This window comes from Hevea brasiliensis, chromosome 17 (assembly GCF_030052815.1).
Source record: "Hevea brasiliensis isolate MT/VB/25A 57/8 chromosome 17, ASM3005281v1, whole genome shotgun sequence".
Taxonomy (NCBI): Eukaryota; Viridiplantae; Streptophyta; class Magnoliopsida; order Malpighiales; family Euphorbiaceae; genus Hevea; species Hevea brasiliensis.
The window spans coordinates 21,487,936-21,508,861 of NC_079509.1; the positions used below are offsets into that span (position 1 = coordinate 21,487,936).

General features: G+C 30.5%; 3 protein-coding genes across 3 annotated transcripts; 1 reads left to right on the forward strand and 2 right to left on the reverse strand.

The window, feature by feature from the left end:
• Positions 1 to 1,290: 1,290 nt before the first annotated feature.
• LOC110671430 (arogenate dehydrogenase 1, chloroplastic) lies at positions 1,291 to 5,524 on the forward strand. The gene is made up of 3 exons (XM_021833902.2): positions 1,291 to 2,597; positions 3,270 to 4,264; positions 4,992 to 5,524. Exons 1-2 carry the CDS (start codon positions 1,501 to 1,503, stop codon positions 4,240 to 4,242), a joined length of 2,070 nt encoding a protein of 689 aa, XP_021689594.2. The 5' UTR covers positions 1,291 to 1,500; the 3' UTR covers positions 4,243 to 4,264; positions 4,992 to 5,524.
• A 3,992-nt stretch (positions 5,525 to 9,516) lies between these two features.
• On the reverse strand, positions 9,517 to 11,951 carry LOC110671433 (protein SRG1-like). The gene is made up of 4 exons (XM_021833905.2): positions 11,581 to 11,951; positions 11,252 to 11,499; positions 10,631 to 10,958; positions 9,517 to 9,836 (listed from the first exon to the last, which is right to left on the reverse strand). The coding sequence occupies exons 1-4, from the start codon at positions 11,806 to 11,808 to the stop codon at positions 9,600 to 9,602; spliced, it is 1,041 nt and encodes a 346-aa protein (XP_021689597.2). The 5' UTR covers positions 11,809 to 11,951; the 3' UTR covers positions 9,517 to 9,599.
• Positions 11,952 to 12,230: 279 nt separating this feature from the next.
• LOC110645033 (jasmonate-induced oxygenase 4-like) lies at positions 12,231 to 20,424 on the reverse strand. Its single transcript, XM_058138975.1, has 7 exons — positions 20,221 to 20,424; positions 19,820 to 20,067; positions 19,164 to 19,491; positions 16,518 to 16,742; positions 13,857 to 14,054; positions 12,533 to 12,678; positions 12,231 to 12,297 (listed from the first exon to the last, which is right to left on the reverse strand). The coding sequence occupies exons 1-7, from the start codon at positions 20,422 to 20,424 to the stop codon at positions 12,231 to 12,233; spliced, it is 1,416 nt and encodes a 471-aa protein (XP_057994958.1).
• Between the last annotated feature and the right edge of the window lie 502 nt (positions 20,425 to 20,926).

Consider the following 20,926-nt stretch of genomic DNA (forward strand, 5'->3'; position numbering starts at 1 on the left):
TCATTCATACCATTTTCTTTTATGTTACAATTAAAAAAATTATATATTTTTTTAAATAAATTCCCACTTATCACAAATTTATATATATATATTTCCTTATAGATCTAAGGAAGGCTTATTGAGCTTCCTGAGCTTATTAGGCTCATAGATTATGACATAACGTCATAATAAATTTGCATATAATTCAATTAATCAAATTAAAAAATTCAACTAAATCAGTTTGATTTTATTTTTTAGTTAAAATCACAACCTTATCCTTATGTAAAATGGTGCACCTTCAAAACGGTGCTCTAAATTGGTGTTGCATTTTTTTTTTTCTTTTTTGTTGGAGTAGAACACATGCATATTTAAATTAAAGATAAAAATATTTAAATTATAATAATTTCAATAAAATTTTTATTTTTTTATAACCTACATACACATATGCTACAGTCGAGGCGGAATCTTCATGTATGTGTTAGACTTATCTCCTCGCCCTGTAGCAATATAAAAGATACAAAGCTTTCTCAGCTCAGCAATGAGCCTAGTCATTTTTAATTCCGACTATTGAATATTATTTGAAGTTACTTCAAGTTCAAAAAAAAAAAAAAAAAAAAAATATATATATATATATATATATAAAATAAAAAAAATATTAAAAAAATTATTTTATAAATAATAAAATTAAATTTTACCTTTAAATTAAAAAATAAAAATTCATAAAATATGGTATATTTTTCTTTCACTTTTTTTTTATTATTTCCTTTTACACCGGTGTGTAAACGATCGGTTCGATTTTGAATCGAACTGAAAAAATCAAAAATTAAAAAATAAAAATTTTAAAAATTAAACTAAATTAATTATTAAAAAAAGATTAAACAGATAAAAATTAGTTCGATTTGATTTTAAACCGATCAAACTGAATTTTATAAAATTTTATATTTTTAACATTAAATCTCAATAATAAAAATATAAAAAAATTTTAAAAATTAATATTAAAAAATCTTAAAATTTTGATTTTTTTTATAAAAATAATCGAATTAAATCAATTAATTAAAATTATTAAAATTTATAAATTAAATTAAATTGATTAAATTTTAAAATTAAACTAATTAAATTAAATTAAATTAAATTAATTTAATTTAATTTAATTTTTTAATTTAAATAAAAATCTGCCCAACCTCATCTTGCGGAGAAAATAGCAGTGGATTAGAAATTTTAAAATTTTTAAATTTTTTTTTTATCTTGAATGCAGCAAAATTTTAATACCTCACCTTTCATTTCTTTATTAAAAACATGTGTGTTAATCAGCAGACAGTAACGTTGCCATGGCTGCGAAGGTGGCGAAGTCAAAGAACAACCATGTGAATCACTGTAAAGAATCTTTATGTTTCTGGTTAAAAACTCCATTAATACTCAAAGCCCAGAAACCCTTCATAAATTTGCCAAATTTCTTTTCTTTTTTTGGTCGTAGGAGAAATTGGCTGTCTTTCTCTACACCCAATTCCTCTCTCAACCGTTATGCTTTCTTTTCTTCCTCTCCATTGTCCACCTCCGAAAACCCTCTCTCCGCCGCTGTCATCATCATCTAAACCTCTGCTTCTTACGTCCACGCCTGCATATCTCTCTCTCCGCATCAGATCCCTCTCCACCACTGCCACCAGGCCGGCCATCACCTCCACACCAGGGGCAGACCCAGGATACTACACCCAAATGCCACCTTCCAATTCTAACCTCCTCAAAATCGCCATGGTTGGGTTCGGCAACTACGGCCAATTCCTCGCCAAGACCCTGGTCTTCCAAGGTCATACTGTCCTCGCTCACTCTAGAACCGACCACTCCCTCGAAGCCCGTTCCCTGGGCGTGTCCTTCTTCCTCGACCCTCACGACCTCTGCGAGCAACACCCTGATGTGATTTTATTATGTACATCGATAATTTCAACGGAGAATGTCCTCAAATCTTTGCCATTACATAGGTTCAAGCGAAACACATTATTTGTCGATGTCTTGTCAGTTAAAGAATTTGCCAAAAATCTATTGCTCGATGTCTTGCCTAGTGATTTCGACATCATTTGCACCCATCCCATGTTTGGTCCTGAAAGTGCCAATCATGGGTGGGATGGTCTCCACTTCGTCTACGAGAATGTTAGAATTGGCAACGATCAATCAAGAGTTGATAGGTGCAAAAGCTTTCTTGATATTTTTGCTAGACAAGGTTGTAGAATGGTGGAAATGAGTTGTCAAGACCATGATAAGTACGCAGCAGGATCACAGTTCATCACGCATACCGTAGGGAGGGTATTGGAGATGTTGAAATTGGAGTCTACGCCCATTAGTACGAAAGGGTATGAAAGTTTATTGGATTTGGTCGATAATACCGCAGGGGATAGTTTTGATTTGTACTATGGGTTATTTATGTACAATAAGAATGCGCTTGAGATGTTGGAGAGATTGGATTTGGCTTTTGAGGCTTTAAGGAAGCAGCTTTTTGGAAGGTTGCATGACGTTGTGAGGAAGCAGTTGTTTGGGAATGGAGAGAGGAGGCAAATTCTGCAAGGGAATTATTCAGATGGGCATCAGAATGGTGCGGCATTGGCATCTGCTTCAAAAGCTGAAAGGTATGTGTTGAAGCAATTTGATTTTGTATTTTAATGAGTGACATGGTTCTATATTTATTTCCCATTTTGCTATTTTCTTGGGTTGAATCTTTTTGTTTAAGTTCTATATTCCCATATCAGCTTTTAGGAGTAGTTTCCATCTCAAATTGAAAAAACAAAAGAAAGAAATTCGAATGAGGATTTAGAATCATTTATAATTGTGTTTTGAGGTGATATGGGAAATAATTATGTAAAGTTAGGATTTTATATTATTGTTGTGATTGGTGGTTGAGATTATTGAATTGGGAAGACCCTGAAATGTTTGGGAGGAAAGATGTCATAACTAATATTCACTCGTGTAATGGACTAAACATTTGGAAAAGTAAGAGTTGAGGATTTCTTTTACGTCCTTTACTTTGAAAAATTAGAACTTGGGTCTATGATTATACTGAAATTTAATCTGGATAAAGGAATTATCAAATCTTTCTCTTGGGGGAAATTGTAAATCCTGTTTGGATCACTGCTTTCGGCAGAAACAAAATGTGGACTACACTGGTGGGTGCCATATTACTATTTTGTTTGCTGCCATTGCCTGGTTATGCTGAATAATGCATGTTTTGTGATGTTGGGGGTTAAATTATGCTATATGATCCTAATTAATGATTTATTTGCAAAACTTACTGGGAACCCCAGATCTCAAGGTGCTGCTCAGCCATACGAATACCAGGGTCAGATCTCCAACTACATTGATGACCATTCGAAGCTCAAGATTGCTATAGTTGGTTTTGGAAATTTTGGACAGTTCCTTGCTAAAACCTTAATTCGGCAGGGCCACACAGTTTTAGCCTATTCTCGTTCTGACTACTTCGATGTGGCTCGGAAATTGGGGGTTTCTTACTTCTCTGATGCAGATGATCTCTGCGAAGAGCATCCAGAAGTAATTCTTCTTTGTACTTCTATTCTTTCAACAGAAAATGTCCTCAAGTCATTGCCAGTTCAGAGATTGAAGAGAAGTACTCTCTTTGTTGATGTACTCTCAGTTAAAGAGTTTCCTAGGAATGTGTTTCTCCAACATTTGCCACCAGATTTTGATATTCTTTGTACTCATCCCATGTTTGGCCCAGAGAGCGGTAAAAATGGGTGGAATGGCCTTCCCTTTCTTTTTGATAAGGTCAGGGTAGGAAGCAGTGAGACAAGAATATCACGGTGTGACCGGTTTCTTGATATTTTTGCTTGTGAAGGGTGCAGAATGGTGGAGATGTCCTGTGCAGAGCATGATCGGCATGCAGCTGGGTCACAGTTTATTACACACACCATGGGAAGGGTTCTGGAAAAGTTTGGTTTGGAGTCAACACCTATTAATACTAAAGGTTATGAAACTTTGTTAAATTTGGTGGAAAATACTGCAGGGGATAGCTTTGATCTGTACTATGGTCTGTTCATGTACAATGTAAATGCAATGGAGCAGCTAGAGAGGTTGGATTTGGCTTTTGAATCTTTGAAGAAGCAGCTATTTGGGCGTATGCATGGTGTTCTTCGGAAGCAATTGTTTGAAAATGCAGAGAAGTCTCAAGTCTTGAGGGAGGAAACTTCAGTGTTGAAAGTACCTCAAAATGGTCATGCACTAACATCTTATTTGGAGACTCTTAATGCTCAAAACAATTAAGTTTCATCTTTTTACAGTATTGGTAAGTTGTAGCCTTTCCTTATTTTTTGAGTTTAAACCTCTTTTTGCCATCTTGCTACATCTATTGCATCACTTGGCATGAAATGTGCAATTGGCAAACTTAGTGCTATATGCTAACAAAGAAGGAATTTTGGTGAAAGTGTTTAGGGTTATTGTTGAAGTTTGAATTGCAGCTGCTTTAGTCTTCTTGTGTTTTCTGTTTTATTATCGCAAGTGTATTTTTGTGATCTTCTATTAGAAGTCCATAAATGTATTTCAAGTATTTTTTTCTTAGATGCTAGTGTTGATTATTATTGGAATTCTGAGAATTTGGCTGGAGTTTCTTGTAAGAGAATTGTTCATGCCATGAAGATTTCTTTTTATCCAAAGTTAATGAGGCAGCCTCTACGGTAACCTGAGTTGCTCTTCACTGCAGTGCAGCCCAATGACCTTTGAATTTCATGCTTTTGTTGGTTTGGTTACCCTAATCCATACCCTATCAATACCGTTTTAAAAACTCTGAAGCATCGCATATTTTCCTAGCCTTTTCTCTTTAATTAATTGTCGAGATGTTACTCCAGTAGTTCCTTTTTATTCTTGCTTCCATATTGACACATTGTAATGTATAAACGGTTTTCGGAATATGTAGTAGATTAGTTCCATCTAAGTGCAATGTATTTGTTATCAAATCCTAAATTTTATTGTGATATTGTTCAGGTTTAATCCTCGGATATATTCTCATTTTGCAGAAACTTGCTGAATCCAGCTAAAGATGATCTAACAGGGAGAAAAAGCTATTATCATCAGTGCTCAAACATCGTATATGTCGCTCAAGCCAAGAAACATTCTCCAACTTGTTGAAGGATCCAATTAGTGCTAATGAGACTTGTTTCTGGATTTGGTTCATGATGTGTATTGACGAAGAGGAATGATGAGACGAAAAGCTGAATGCTCTTGAAAGACATGAGGAAGTTCAAGCAAGTATATGTTAATGTGACGAATATTTCATTCTAGCCATTGGTTTGCATAAAGTTCAGTTCATACACCAGTTTTTGTTCAATTTCCCACATGTTGTTCAAGGGTCTCTCTCTCAATTTTTATTTTTTGTAGGACAGCCTTGTTGCATCATTTTATTTAAGTTGCTTGTCTGGAACTCCATTTTTTTTTATGAGAGGAGCTCCATTTTGCATGTCCCTCAAAAGGGAAATGTCTTGTGCCCTTGTTGATTTCACTTTAAATCCTTTGATAGAATAATGAGCCCATTCTTGATCCTTGTATCAAAGTATAGATTTTATTTCCATTATGATGAGCTACACTCACACTTACTCTCCTCTTATGTCACAGACAAAATATATCAACTTCACTTCACTGTTCCTATGTTGAGTAGCATGGCTTAAAAGAGGGATTGTGGTTTTGAAGAACACAAGAACACATATGGAGAAGGCAACTATTTTTAGATGTGGTGCCTTGGAACTTGTTAAAGATCTAGGGAGCCCAAAACACTTAGGGAGAATCCTTCTCGATGGGTCTTATGAAAAAACACACTCATAGACTTGACACCACATCCAACCAAAAAATTTAAGGTAATGAGTCTATGGGTTCTTTCTACTTATATGTCTTTCATTCATCTAATCTTTTTTTGATGTGGAAATTTCACACTTGTATATTCCCAACAATCTCCCCCTCAAGTTTGAATTTCTTTTATAGTGGGCTTACTGGGCCTACTCCCTCTTAAACAGAAGCCTTTTTTCTTAACTTAAGTATTAGGATGTCACCAAGAGCCCTAATTACTCCACCAAACCCACTCGAGCATGCACCTCTTAGAGCCATGCTAGAGTCATCACGTGTACTGAGAGTTCCCACTCTATCGGTCTACTCTTCTCTAGAAGAGTACCTTCCTGCTCCATTGGGCCTACCAGAAGTCTCTTGACTCTTTCATCCACGTGTTAGAGCATCACAAGAATCACTGACCACTATTTTCATACTCGTCCCTTGCCAAACTAAGGCTCTGATACCACTTGTTAAAAATCTGGGAAACCCAAAGTACCTAAGGAGAATCCTTCTTGATGGGTCTTATGAAAGAAGATACTCATAGACTTGACACCATATCCAACTCAAAACTTTAAGGCAATGAGTCTATGAGTCATTTCCACTTATATGTTTTTCACTCATTTCATCTTTTTCTGATGTGGAAATTCTACATTTGTATATTTCCAACAGAACTATTATTTACATAAATAAAAAGTGAACCAATGCTGAGAAAACACACTGAAAACACACTTGGCTAAAACTTGAGAGAAGGAAAACTTTACAAGGGTTGAGAGAAAAATCGGTCTCTAAAATTCTATAGAGAGGAAGTTGTGACACATTATTAAATAGTTTAGCGGCTTATTTACTTCGACTATAAATGGGTAAGTTAAACTTACGGTACTCTAACTTTATGGTATGTAACAGCAAAGTATCTAAACTTTAACTTGTAACAAAAAAACCCCCCTAACATCAAAGAATGTAACAGTAAACACCATGTAACCTTTTGTAGTTAGTTTACTAGTTATGTGATGACATGACATGTCAACGTGGAAGCATTATTTTCACCCTTTTATATGCTCTCTCTTCCAATATGGCAATCGAATTAAAGAAATATGAAATCTCTCCTCCATGCAAACCCATGCTCTCTCCTCCATGCTCTGCCCTTTATCCGTCAATATCACTATGTTCTCCCATAGATTTTAATCTCATTCAACTAATTTAAGGTTTTGATTTCATTTGGGCTTTCATATGATTTCATTTGAGTAAATATTGCTCTATAAATTGAAAAATGTTTGCCCCATATAAAGTGAAGGATTTTGCCCCCAATCTCAATCGAAGCTGTATCCCTATCCATTTTGGTTTTGCAACAATGAAGAGTAAAGAAGGTCAAAGGAGCACTGCCATTCCTATTTTGTATTATCGTGGGTTAGGGAAAAATCTCTTATAGCTTTTCTCCTTCTTCTTTTTTTCTACCTCTTTTTTTATTCAATTTAACAACCCAACGATCACAACAATCACTGCATTTGCTTGTCTTGGAAATTTTGGGTTAGTCTATTCAAAAAAATTACAATAATTTGTCTTTAGCATAACACAACCCACAAAAGATTTCAAATTTCATCTTTCATTTTCAAGGAAAAATATTAAAAACAAAAAATCAATATCCATGCAAATTGTAATTTCATTTCCATTTAGCCCATACTTTGGACAATAATAGAACCTCCTTCCTGGAGTTCATTAGTCCAAGAAATTGTCAGCTTTGCTTCTTCATTGCATTGGCACAAAGGAATGCCATTTGGTGAAATCTTTCTACCATTGAAAAGCAACATCTCCAGCTCTTTCGCTTTGAATATTGTTTGACATTTCTTTTTTGATGGCAACCTTCGTCTTCTAGCCAACTCAATCTCTTGTTGTTTTGAGATCTACCGACAAAAGATTTTTTGATCTTTCTTCTTTGACGAACTTATGGAGGGGGAGAGATATACAAAACCAAATAGCATTTCTAGAGAGAGAGAGAGAGAGAGAGAGAGAGAAATGAGTATGGGGTTTTTTAGAGAGAGCCAAAGTGTCTTAAGGAAGATGCCACATTGGATGAGCAAGTTGCATATGGAGAGAGAATAAACCTCCCATGTTGCCAAGCCATGTCAACACAATACCAGATAACCGGTTGGAATAAGCAACATGGTGTTTATTGTTACATTCTTTGATGTTGGGGGGTTTTCTGTTATAATTTAAAGTTTGGTTGTCTTATTGTTATACACCATAAAGTTAGGGTACTGCCAGTGTTATTTACCCAACTATAAATAGTAGAGAAAAATTTATGTTATAGATTTTTTTTGGTATATTAAAAACTTAAAAAAAAAACTATAAAATTTCAACCTTCAACTTAATAAAAACTTGAAAGATAATTGTTAGGGTTAATTGTGTAAAAAAATATCTTAAAGTTCGATAATTTTTGCAATTAAATTTTGAAGTTTACATCATTTAATTAATGTCTCAAATTAACTCAATCGTCAAAAAACCATTAACGTATTTAACGGAATTCTATGTTAGCTACATTATCATCATTGACAAAGCCACATTAGAAATTTCAAATTTCAAATTTTTGTTAATTGCCAAAAGAATCATGAAATTTACCAAATTTTACAATTAAACTCTAAAATTTGCATAATAACCAATTAAATTCTCACGTTTTATTGATGTTCCAAATTGGTTCGACAGTCAATAAACTATTAGTATACTTCAACAAACTAGAAATTACAAGTCAAAATTCTATTCTACAGATATAATGACCCTAATAAACCTACACATTCAAGTCACATTCATAAAGCTTGTTCACTGTTACTATGCATATGCATAACAATATAATATAACCTTATAAACAGAGTAAAATAAAACAAAAATTAAATTCTTCTTCCTTTGCACAGTCAACTCTTTTTTTGAAAAAATTATTTCTTCCTTTAAATTTTTTTTTTGTCTTTATAAACATTTCAACGTTTGCTTTGCATATCATTAATTAATATATTATTTTAATCCCACTTTCATTAAACGGCATCTATTTTTAAGTGATTTTATTATAAATTTCGTCCAACTTTGTAAGTTTTTCCTTAAGAGCATTTCTTAACCAAAATAAATATGTAAGTAGCTCATTCTCTTGGTTATTGCAAGGTGAATCAAACCATTGGAAGAAAGAACTCATTTCCCTAAATCAATTGCTCATTAATATCAGTTATCAACAAAATTATAAAGTATAGCTCCCAACCAAAATAGTTAAAATAAAAGTCATTACAATTACCTTTCAAGTACCACATACTAACAGTTTATTAACGGTCGTATCAATTTGAGACATTAATCAAACGTGAGAGTTTAATTAATACTTATGTAAGCTTCAGGATTTAATTGTAAAAATTGATAAACTTTATGGTTTTTTTTTATAATTAAACCTAATTTAGAGTATCTAATATGACTTTTTCAATAATGATATAACAGCTAATGTAAAATTCCTGTTAAGCATACTAACAGTTTATAAATGATCTAGTCAATTTGAGGCATCAATCAAACATGAAAGTTTAATTGACAATTATATAAATTTAGAATTTAATTATAAAAATCGATGAACTTCAGATTTTTTTTATAATTAACTCTAATTATTAATACATTGAAATATAATTATAGGTGACATTAGAGGGCTTCATTAATTATTAATTAAAAGCCTCTTACATTCGCACAGAGAACAAGCTAGCCCCGGTATACCTCAAAGCATATGCTAAATTATTCACTCATGAGATGAATTTGATTAAAAAAAAAAAACATGAAATAATAGTTGGGACTTATATTTTAACAGTTTCAAGAGCTATTTTCCCACTCTGGAAGCATTCGAAGTTGATAGCAGCATAATTTTTAAGCTTCCTATACTGTTGTGGCCTTTTTTCATCAATCAAACCTTTTACCGGTTCTATCTCTACTTCTGCATTTGGCAAGTGGAACACTGCCAGGGATATCCTATCATTCTCTGAACTTGTTGATACCCTGTGCAGAGGGCTCTTGAAGATTCCATTACTCATTACCTGCATCAAATTTTCATGATAATTACAAATGCTTTATTGAATAGAACTGATTAAACCTTCTAATAATTATAAACAATCATTTGATTTTAAATTATATATTCTAATCTTTAAATTAAAAGCGATTGTAGCGAAATTTCAAAATGAAAATTTTTTTTATTAAATATATCAGGAAAAATTTAATAAGACCATATCTAACTAAACTAAGTCAATAGACCAACCTGCTTCACATGATTAATTTTTTAAATCACGAGTAATTATAACCAAACCTCAAAATCAATTTGAAAAAATTTACATTTTATCGCTTTGACTATAATTCTTTTAAATCATAAAAGTTAGAATATATGTATCTAAATGTTAAAACTTATAAATATAATTATCAATTAGCAAAAAGATTTATCCTTTTCTATCCTATTACTCATTATCTGCATCAAAATTTTCAAAGTTAAAGATAATAAAAATTCGCTTATTTCTTTCAACTATTAATATCAATTTAGAAATTGAATCATTCAATAATACTGTTATGTCATTTGTGGGTTGGAATTTTGTCATTTAGTGTTGAACCAACAGGAAATTTTAGCCGGCTAAGGTCACAAAAACCGCTGTTTTTTTTTTAATTGCAGTAAGATAATATCACGAACCATTATAAAATAACTTATTATATTTGGAATTTATCATTAATTTATTTATTAATCTTAATTTGATTCTAATGAAGGATTGGCTGTCTTCATCTAGAATAGTCGCTTGTTAATATCGCTTATTAAAAAAAAGATTTGTAATATCAAAATTTCCATTACCTGCATCTGATCCCCGGCATTGACGACAAGAGCATGAGGGAGTATTGGTACTCTATACCATTGATCATCTTTGAACATTTGAAGACCTTCCACTTCTTGGTCTTGTAAAAGAATGGTTATAACAGATCCATCCGAATGAGCTTTAACTCCAAGAACTGAGTCTGGCCTTGGACATACAGGATAGTAATTAAATCTTGCTGCCATGACTTCTTGATCCCCATATTGTTTCAAGAAGCAATCCTCCTCTAAATTTAATGATCTTGCCATGGCCTTAAGGAGAAGCTCCACCATCAGCTTCATTTTCACCGAATACTCATCCAATACTTCTCTGCAAGATTTTCAGCAATCTCATATATAGATCAGTGACAGTGTCAAGAATATTCTGATAAAGAGCTCCTAGATTTTCTAAACTGAAGTCCAAAACTGGGTGAAACGAAAGAGATGGATCCATAACCATAACTAGTACTAACGAGTTTTGGCTTGGAGATAATGGAGTCATCTCTAGGATTTTGAAATCGAAGATTCGAATGCTAATCAAAGTCTGATCAATCCAAAAATAAACTTAAATAGTTCGAGAATAGAGCTTATTCAGTCGAATTTAATATTAGAATTAGCAAGTACCTAAATTCAGTTGGGTTGGTAGGCCAAAGGTGATGCTTTCTCGAGTCCTGTGGGATTAGATTAAGGAAGAGGCGATCACACCAGTCATAAACTTGCTTATCAGAAAGAACTGGGTCGTTTCCATAGCCTTCAATGTCGTAGGATGCACGAGCATACTTGACTTTCTCATTTGTTGGAAGTGCAAAGAACTGTTTTGCAACATCCCGTATTTTGTCGAGGAATGAACTCAAAATCCCATGTCCTACAACCTACAGTGATTTGTTAAATTAATAAAGAAAAATCAATTTCTTGGAAGGCACTGCAGGATGAAAAGGGGGAAAAAGATTGACCTGGAAGCAACCCCAAGAGCTGAGAGCTGATTTAAGTTTTCCAAGCACTTCTGCAGAAGATAGTAGACTGAGATCGATGACAGGAATGGAGGCTGATGGAGGAGAAGGATTGGGAAATTCTTTGACAATATACCTTGGAGGTGGCTCATCACCATCTATAGACATTTCTTGCACATACTTTGACAGAGATTCATTGGAGCTCACAGGTGCTTCCACTACTTCAGACATGATGATGGTTCAATTCCAATTCCAAAACACAAGTGAAAGATTTATTACAGGACATGTATATCTAGTTAAGAATGATGTATAGGGAATATTAGATGCATATGAGCACAGGTTATGCCTCTGAAATAACGACATTTCAAGTTGAGAACTTGGAGACTTTTATTTTATTTTTGTCAATTACAAGGACAGCCGATACAAAAATTTTAAAAGTTTTTCTTTTATCAGATTCTGTTGCTCTGGAGAGGATGGACAGATTAATTGATTTTTCAATTGTCCTGATCTTAACAATTTGGAGAGATGCTTATTCTTCAAGTAATTAAAACTTTATTAAGATAATTGAGAATATATATTACATGAAACAGCACAGCCAGCGATACATTATTCATATATATATATATATATAAACAAATAATTTTATTAAAATATTAGAATTCAGGAAAAACCTGAAAACGCAGAGCAAAAGACCAAAACCAAGACCAAACAACAGAAGATCTGAAAAGGACCAAAACCAAAGAAAAACCAGATCCCAAAAGACGTTATTTACATGAGGGAGCACTGCTGTACATTATTCACCATATAATATAATAAGCAGAGGATTGGAAAGAAGCCATGAAATTAAATATTAAAACTCTGAGGATTTTAGGTTAATTTGAATATCTCCAATGGTGCCTTTCCTTGAGAGATGCTGTCATACCAATGTTTACGATAATTTTTGAGTCTCCTGTACTGTTGTGGTCTATTTTCATCAATCAAACATTGAACTGGTCCGATCTGTACATCGTATGGGGGCCCCTGGAACACCGCCAGCGTGATCCTCTCCTTCTTTGATTCCACCATATGCATTGGGCTCTTGAATATTCTATTACTTATTAACTGCATGAAATTAATTTGCACCATATTATTTTCATTCAATACCCTCCAAAATCATATATGAAAAATAATTTGACTGGCAAATGCTGTCTATTAATTCTTATAAATCGTCTCCTAATAGACAATTTATAGTGTTCAATAAACATAATATTTAGAGAAGTTTTTAAAAGTGAATGACTTAAAATTATATATAATTGTAAAAATTTTAGAATATAACAATTATATGGTAATGTTTTTTTATTATAACTATTGATAATGACAAGTTTCATATGAATCTATTTATAATTAATGATAAAAAATTATTATTATACATATTATTGAATTAAATGATTCTTTTAAATATACCTCAATATCCCTCTATGTATTTTATAATCTACTAAATATTAATTTTTTTTGAGCTCATAGTTACTTCTCTCAATAATGACATTTTTAATAATTGAACTTGAATTTTCTCTTTAAGAGCACTAAGATCTATCACTGCACTCATCACTTATTAATTAATTACTGCACTCAATAAATAAAAAGAGAAAAATGTAAAGGAAACTATGTAACTCATTTGTTAGTCATGTTTCGTTTACACTATGTTTGGAAACTTTTTAGAGGGGAAGAAAAATAAAGAAGGGAAAATAAAGAACGAAAATAAAAATTATTTTACTTCCCCTTATTTGGATTGAGAGAGGAAAATATTGGAGGGAAAGTTGTTTTATGAGTAATAAAATTACAACTTTACCCCTAAATTTAAAAATAAAAACTATAAAATATAAAATTATATTTATAATTTTAAGTATTTTCCTCTTTTTTTTTTCCCATTTTGAAAAGAAAATAGAAAATGACAAAACATTTTTATTTTTTTTACAAATTTTCCTTCCTTCCTTATTTTTCTACTCAATCCAAACAAAAACAATAAAAAATAAAGTTATTTTCCCCTCATATTTTCTTTCCTCTCTTAGTTTCCTCCCTTTCCAAAACAGTGTTAAATTCAGACATAATAAGGTTAGGTTTGGATTAGAATTCGCTGTTCCTGTTTTATTATTGTTATTATTTGGGTTTTTTTTTGGAAGCTGTCCTAGATTGATAACTCATTTATTTTTCAACCTTTATATGCACCTAAGCTATCAATCAGCCGCAAAAACATGACAATCTTTGACCTGCAATCGACATTTCTTTCAAGATTTTTTTACCTGCATCTGATCGCCGACATTGACAACTAGAGCATCAGGAATTAAGGGAACCCTAGACCACTTACCATCTTTCCGAACGTGGAGGCCTTCCACCTGTTTGTCTTGTAGAAGAATTGTTACTCCTGATCCATCTGGGTGAGGTTCACTGATGTAACCAACTAGCACCCATGAAATGTATTTACCAATTTTGTTCACAAGCTGTTACTCACATGGGTTCACATTTGAACAGCTAGAAGACTTTTGGATTAGCCTTACGTGTGCAAACATCAAGCACTAACACAATAGCAAAAATTCCAAAATTGTGTAAAATCAACTTACAAATTCAATCATTGGAACCAAATTTATATGTATTTTAATCCAATATCCAATCGTTGGATAAAATTTTTGCGGCCGCGCTATGCCGATTTGTGCATTCAGTTTGATTGGATTACATTAATTTATTTTCAATTTAATTATTTGTTACTTTAATTAAATACATTATTTTAAATTATGGTCGTTTTGTTGGCAAAAACCAGTAATTAACATTCATATATAAACCTGCCATGCGGGACTGGTTGGAACTTTGATATCAACTATCCTAGCCACCTAAAAAAAAATCTAGCCGCCCTCCTTCCCCTCTTAATTATTTTTTTCTTTTATTAAATTTTTTTAACAGAATATTTGTTTAATGATTACATTGTTCATATTCATCCAAAATCCTATTAAGTTTGCCGGCGGCACATGCTATCCAAAATAAAATAATAATAATAATTATTATTATTATTAAATTTAATAATTACATTGTTCGTATTCATCCAAAATCCTATTAAGTTTGCCGGCACATGCTATCCAAAATAAAATAATAATAATAATAATAATTATTATTATTATTATTTTATTTTGGATAGCATGTGCCGGCAAACTTAATAGGATTTTGGATGAATACGAACAATGTAATCATTAAACAAATATTCTGTTAAAAAAATTTAATAAAAGAAAAAAAATAATTAAGAGGGGAAGGAGGGCTAATTATTATGGCTAGGACGGAGGAGATCTCACAGTCCTTACTAATTATAATTTACAACAAAATGTTTACAACAAAATGTTTGCAACTGCATGATATCAACTAATTATAATTTAACTCCATGTTTTTTAACATCCAGTACAATATTGTGGCTAGGAGGAAGGTCATTTTACTAGAGAACATTGATGAGAACTAGTTTTATATTGATGTTGTTGGAGGCGAGAAGAAGCAGAGAGTGTAGTCTTATGTCCCAAGCACCGTCCATTTACCCTTGTGTTGCTTCATCTTCTATTTAATGGTGTGTTCATCATCAAATGCACAAAATTCTACTTTACAATAGTGAGTACAAGACTTGGAATAGCAAATTCAAGATGGGAGGCAGTAGAGGAAGCAGATGAAGGAGCAGATGAGGTTGTAGACGGATCAACTCAAAAGCTCTATAATGGAGGAGATGGCTAGATTACTTAGATTACTTAGATCCCTACCACTTCCTTCAGGGGTGGAGTCAGAAAATTTTTCTTAAGGGGCCAAAACAGCGATAGAGTTAAATACTATTGATTGTTTCAATTGATCCACTCAACTTTATAAAATATCTTTTAATATATATATATATATATATATATATATATATATATATATATATAATTTTCAATAAATACTCACTAAAATTAGTTAAAAAAATAAAATTGGGTCAATTTTATTTTTGAATTAATATATATAGAAAGAGTTGTAGAAATAGAAAAACTATAAAATTTATTCATAAAATTTTATTTTTAATATTTTAAATAATATATAAAGATTTGAGGTATATATAAAAATATTTTATATTTAAATTCCATTAGGTAGCATAGATATGAAGAAAAATATTCTTAATTTGCAATTATGATTTTAATATTTAAATTATTAAAACAATTATAAAATGTCTTAATTATTAAAATATTTTTTGAAATTAATTTTTTTTATTACTATTATTTCAAATTTTAATTGTGATTAAAAGTTACATATATATATATATATATATATATATATATATATATATATATATATATATATATACACTTAAAATTTACTAATTAAATAAATAATCCCACTAAATAAAACATTTAGCTCCAACACTAAATTAATGCTATATATAAAATTAATTCAAAAATTATTAATTATACTAATTACTTATATAATTTGAAAGAATCAACATTACCAATTCAAAAAATGCTAGAATAAAGTACAGTTAAACTAAAAAAATTGATATTTATTTATTTAAATATTTATTTTTTTAATTATAATTTTATAATTATATTAAAAGTATTTTGATATGTTCATCATAAGTCCGTCCCCTCCTTTGTACTTATATATGTGTGTGGGGTGTATAACAAAAAAATCTAAATAGAGATAAGAAGATATCAGGATTTGGATGCCCTAATTTTTTCATATTATGTCATAATTAAATGTATAATTTTTTAATTACTAGTCTAACAATATTGATGAGTCTAAAATTATATAAAACTTTATTAATATAATTGAGAGATAAATGAAACGGTATGCATTTTTATTTGATTGGATTGGAATTAGAAATTTTGCAGTTCTAATTAAAGACAACTTTAATACTACTAAAAGATGTTTTTAGGTTAATATTCATATTATATTGCATTAAATTTGACGATCTCCAGTGGCGCCTTTCCTTGAAAGAGGCTGTCCTCGTAATGTCCGCGATAATTCTTGAGGTTCCTGTACTGTTGTGGTCTATTTTCATCAATCAAACATTGAACTGGTCCGATCTCTACCTCATATTGGGGCAAGTGGAACACTGCCACCCAGATCCTCTCCTTCTTTGATTCCAATATTACTCTATGCGTTGGGCTCTTGAATATTCCATTACTTATTATCTGCATTAAATTCATTAGCACTAAATTATTTTCTTTCATAGCCTCAAAAATCATATATGAAAAATAATTTGAATGGTAAATGATGTCTATTAATTCTTATTAATTAATTAAAAATAGCGAACAATTGTCTCCTAATTGACAATTTCTACTGATAAAAATTTTGAAATTTTATAAAAAAAAATTCCTTTGAAAAAAAAAATATAAATGGTACATATTTTTGTTTTTCCTCTATATTTGAAAATAAGTTCTTGGAGGTATAGAATGTTTGCATTTCCAATTTTTTAAGAAAAATTTAGTTTTTCGTTTTTCATGAAAAATAAAAAAAAATGTGAAAAAATATATTCACCTGTTATAGTAATAAAAAACAGTTTTTTAATTTAAAAAAATTAAAAACGTATTCATATCTTTCATAATTAAAAAATATTATAAAACATATTTAAAAACTTATTTTAAATTCAAAATTTTTTAAATATGTATTATTTCTTTTTATACTATAATTATTTTTTATCATCGTAAATAAATATTTTTTGAAATAATTATTTAATTTTAACTATGAAAAAATTATAGTATAATTTTAGTTATAGAAAAATCATTATTATTCATTTAAAAAACAGTTGGAAAATATAATTTTTGTCATAAATTAAGAAAACAGTAAAACAATTTAAAGCAGATTTTTCAAAGTTTACTTAAATTTTTCGAGTTCTTCATTTAAAAAACTAGAACATATGAATAGGAAATTTTATTTTTTATTTTTTTTTTAAAATTAAAAAAAAACTACAATAATTTTTCATAACTGAATAAATTCTAAAATCTCAAATTTTCAATCCATGTAAAATTGAAAATTTTTAATACCTTATTTTTCATTACTTTACTTTATCTTATTTCTTTTTTTTTTTAATTATACTCTTCATCCAAACAAATTACATTATTTAATAAATATAACAATTAGAGATTTTTTTAAAAATAAATGACTCCAAATTGTATATAATTATTAATAGACCTAGTTAGGGGCTAGTCTAGACTATGAACCGTATTGGATCCGTCTGGGTCAACGTCAAAATCAACTTGAGTTAATAGCTTAAGGACTTGAGCTCGAATCGAACTTGGCTAATAAGGAGCTAGTTATGGTCCCTTTCCAAGCCTTAAACCAAAATTGATAGTTCAAATCTCTAGTTCTAACCCAGTTCAAATTATTTGTTTTTTCAAAAAAGATGGTAGCTTTAAACAACGCTATGTTAACCAAATTGTTTTCAAATCAGAATTAAAACAATAAAAAGTTAGAACAGGAACCATCTTTGAATCAGACTGAATTCAGATCTCGGTTCACTCCCTTCCCAGAACTTGAACTGTGGATTCTGATCTGAAATTAGCCGGTGGACAACAGTAACTACAACTATATAGTTGATAACAGTTTTTAATCTAAACGATCCTTTAATGAATAAAAAAGAGAAAATATGTAGGGAAAAGAATGAATCATTCTATATTACTATATAACGCATTTGTTAGCCATGTTTTAGAAATTCAGAAATAATAAGGTTAAGTCTTTGGATTAGATTTCGCTGGCTTAATTTGATCTAATTTTCATCGGAATAAGGTTTAAATTGCTCAATGTATTTGTTGGGGAGGTTTAATTTAGTCCATTTTAATTTTTATCCAATTTAACTCATAAATTTTAATTTATATTCAAATTAATCAAATTAATAAAAAAATGTAATTATTTAATTATTTTTTCAATATTAAAATATTATTTTTATATTGTATAATTAATTAATAAAAATAAAAATATTATTTTTATTATTCAATATTATTAATTAAACTGAAAATATAAAAAATATTTTTATATTTTCATATAATTAATTAAAATTAAAAATTATTATTATTCTAATTAATAATATTGAATAATAAAAATAATATTTTTATTTAATTAATTATACAATAGAAAAATAATATTTTAATATTAAAAAATAATTAAATATTAAATAATTTATTTAAATAAATTATTTGATATATAAAAAAATTAATTAATTATATAATATAAAAATAATATTTTAATATTAACAAAAGTCATTTTTTAATATTATTTAAACAAAATAATTAAATATTTTAAAAATGATATTAAAATATTATTTTTATATTATATAATTTTTATAATTAAAATATTAAATAAATTATTTTTATATTATATTTTAATATTAAAAAAATATATTTTTATTAATTAAATTAATTTAAACATAAATCAAAACTCATAAATTAAATTAAATAAAAAATTAAAAATAAATTAAATTGAACCACCAAACAAATATAGGGTGAAATTGAATCTTATTCCAATTTTCATCCTTTCTACCCCTAATCTATCAATTTCAGCCGCAAAAACATGACAACCATTGAGCAGTACTTGGCATTTCTTTTATAATTTTTTACCTGCATCTGATCGCCGACATTGACAACTAGTGCATCAGGAATTATGGGAACCCTAGACCATTTACCATCTTTCAGAACTTGGAGGCCTTCCACTTGTTTGTCTTGTAAAAGAATTGTTATTCCTGATCCATCTGAGTGAGGTTCAGCACCCTGAACTATATCTGAACTTGAACTTGCTGGATAATAATTGAACCTTGCTCCTATCAGCTCTTCATCTCCATATGCATTCAAGAAGCAATCCTCTTCCAGATTCAACGATCTAGCCATGGCCCTCAGCAGAAGGCGCGATTTGCTTTTCATTATGGCTGAATATTCATCCAATACTTCTCTGCAAATTAAAATAATGAACAAATCTTTCCTTAATTATTCATCTTCTTTGTATTTTTTTTTTTATTGGCGCAACTGAGATTTGAACACGAGAACTCGACTTATAACCTTTTTTTTTTAATGAAAATGGGCATGAACTGCAAGGTTTCAAGCTTTAATATCTTATAAGTAATACGGGACAGAGATAAACATTCGATCCCTAAACTACTACATAAATATGAACTGTTTTGAAAATTTGCATGGATAGAGAGACAGAGGCACCTTATTTTAGATGAAACACTTGCTTTATATTATGCTATATTATAAATTCAAAAATAGAAATGACGTACAGGAAATCACTGGGGTTGCTGGGCCAACGTTCAAGTCTTCGTTGGTCTTCAGGGGCTACCTTAATTAGAATGCGTTCGGACCGATTAAAAATGATTTTGCGGGAAACATTGGGGTCATTTCCATATCCTTCAAGATCGTTAGCTGCACGACCAAACTTCTGTTTCTCTTCCGGGGGAAGAACAAAGAATTGCTTTCCGATTTCGCGTACTTTGTCAAGAAATGAACTTTCAATTCCATGGCCTATAGCCTAAGAGTTAACCATCAAAATGATTCAAACATCTTGCAAGAGTTAAAAAAAAAAAAAAAGCAATAAGAGGCTTCAAGAATGATCAAGAATTAGTATCCATTTGTTGTAAAGCCTTAAAAGAAAGAAAAAAAAGAAAAAGAAAGAAACAAGAACCCGAAAGCAACCCCAAGAAGTGAGAGCCACTCTAAGCCTTTCGAGCTCATCATCTTCTCGTTCCTCAGATGACAGTAAACTGATATCAATGACGGGAATCGGAACCAATGGCGTATGAGGATTGGATATTTCTTTCTGAATACACAATGGTGGCGGGTTGTCACTGTTAATAGATATTTCCCGTTCATGTTTGGTCAGCCACATGGAGGGCGCAGCTGCTAAGCTAGGGGTGGCCAAGGTTCAGGAACCGCCGATTACGGTTCCTGAACCTCAGGTTCAGGTTTAATGAAATCATGAACCTGAACCAAATTGTCATGGGACGATTTGAAAGACGGTTCTTGAACCGCGGGTTCTGGTTTAAAACAGTTTAAAGGACGGTTCGAAACAGTTTAAGACGGTTTGAAAGACAGTTTGGAAGCGATTCAGGGGCGGTTTAAGAGCGACTTAAGGAAAAAATTAGAGGAAAATTTTATTGATTTAGAATTTAAGTTATATTTGTAAAAATATTTTTATTTTTCTTAGAAATCTTTCAATCAAAATAAAATAAAAAAAAAGAATAAAAATAACTTATTTTTAAAAAAAATTTAATAAGCAAAAACTTGAACTTATTAAAAACTAGAAATAAAATTAATTTAAAAAAAATTAAAAAAAGGTGCATAAACTTAATTTTTCCTATGTATCCCTTTAGTATTTAGAGGAATCAAAG

Bases quoted from the DNA above. Each gene is read 5' to 3' on its own strand.
- LOC110645033 (XM_058138975.1), bottom strand. From the start codon at position 20,424: ATGTGGCTGACCAAACATGAACGGGAAATATCTATTAACAGTGACAAC. The intron at 19,492-19,819 runs GTACGTCATTTC...TTTAATTTGCAG, and splicing joins AGCAACCCCAGTGATTTCCT to AGAAGTATTGGATGAATATT. The intron at 12,298-12,532 runs GTACAGGAGACT...GGTCCTTTTCAG, and splicing joins GATGAAAATAGACCACAACA to ATCTTCTGTTGTTTGGTCTT.
- LOC110671433 (XM_021833905.2), bottom strand. From the start codon at position 11,808: ATGTCTGAAGTAGTGGAAGCACCTGTGAGCTCCAATGAATCTCTGTCA. The intron at 11,500-11,580 runs GTCAATCTTTTT...AAATCACTGTAG, and splicing joins GCTCTTGGGGTTGCTTCCAG to GTTGTAGGACATGGGATTTT. The intron at 10,959-11,251 runs GTACTTGCTAAT...AAAATCTTGCAG, and splicing joins ACCAACCCAACTGAATTTAG to AGAAGTATTGGATGAGTATT.
- LOC110671430 (XM_021833902.2), top strand. From the start codon at position 1,501: ATGCTTTCTTTTCTTCCTCTCCATTGTCCACCTCCGAAAACCCTCTCT. The intron at 2,598-3,269 runs GTATGTGTTGAA...TGGGAACCCCAG, and splicing joins TCTGCTTCAAAAGCTGAAAG to ATCTCAAGGTGCTGCTCAGC.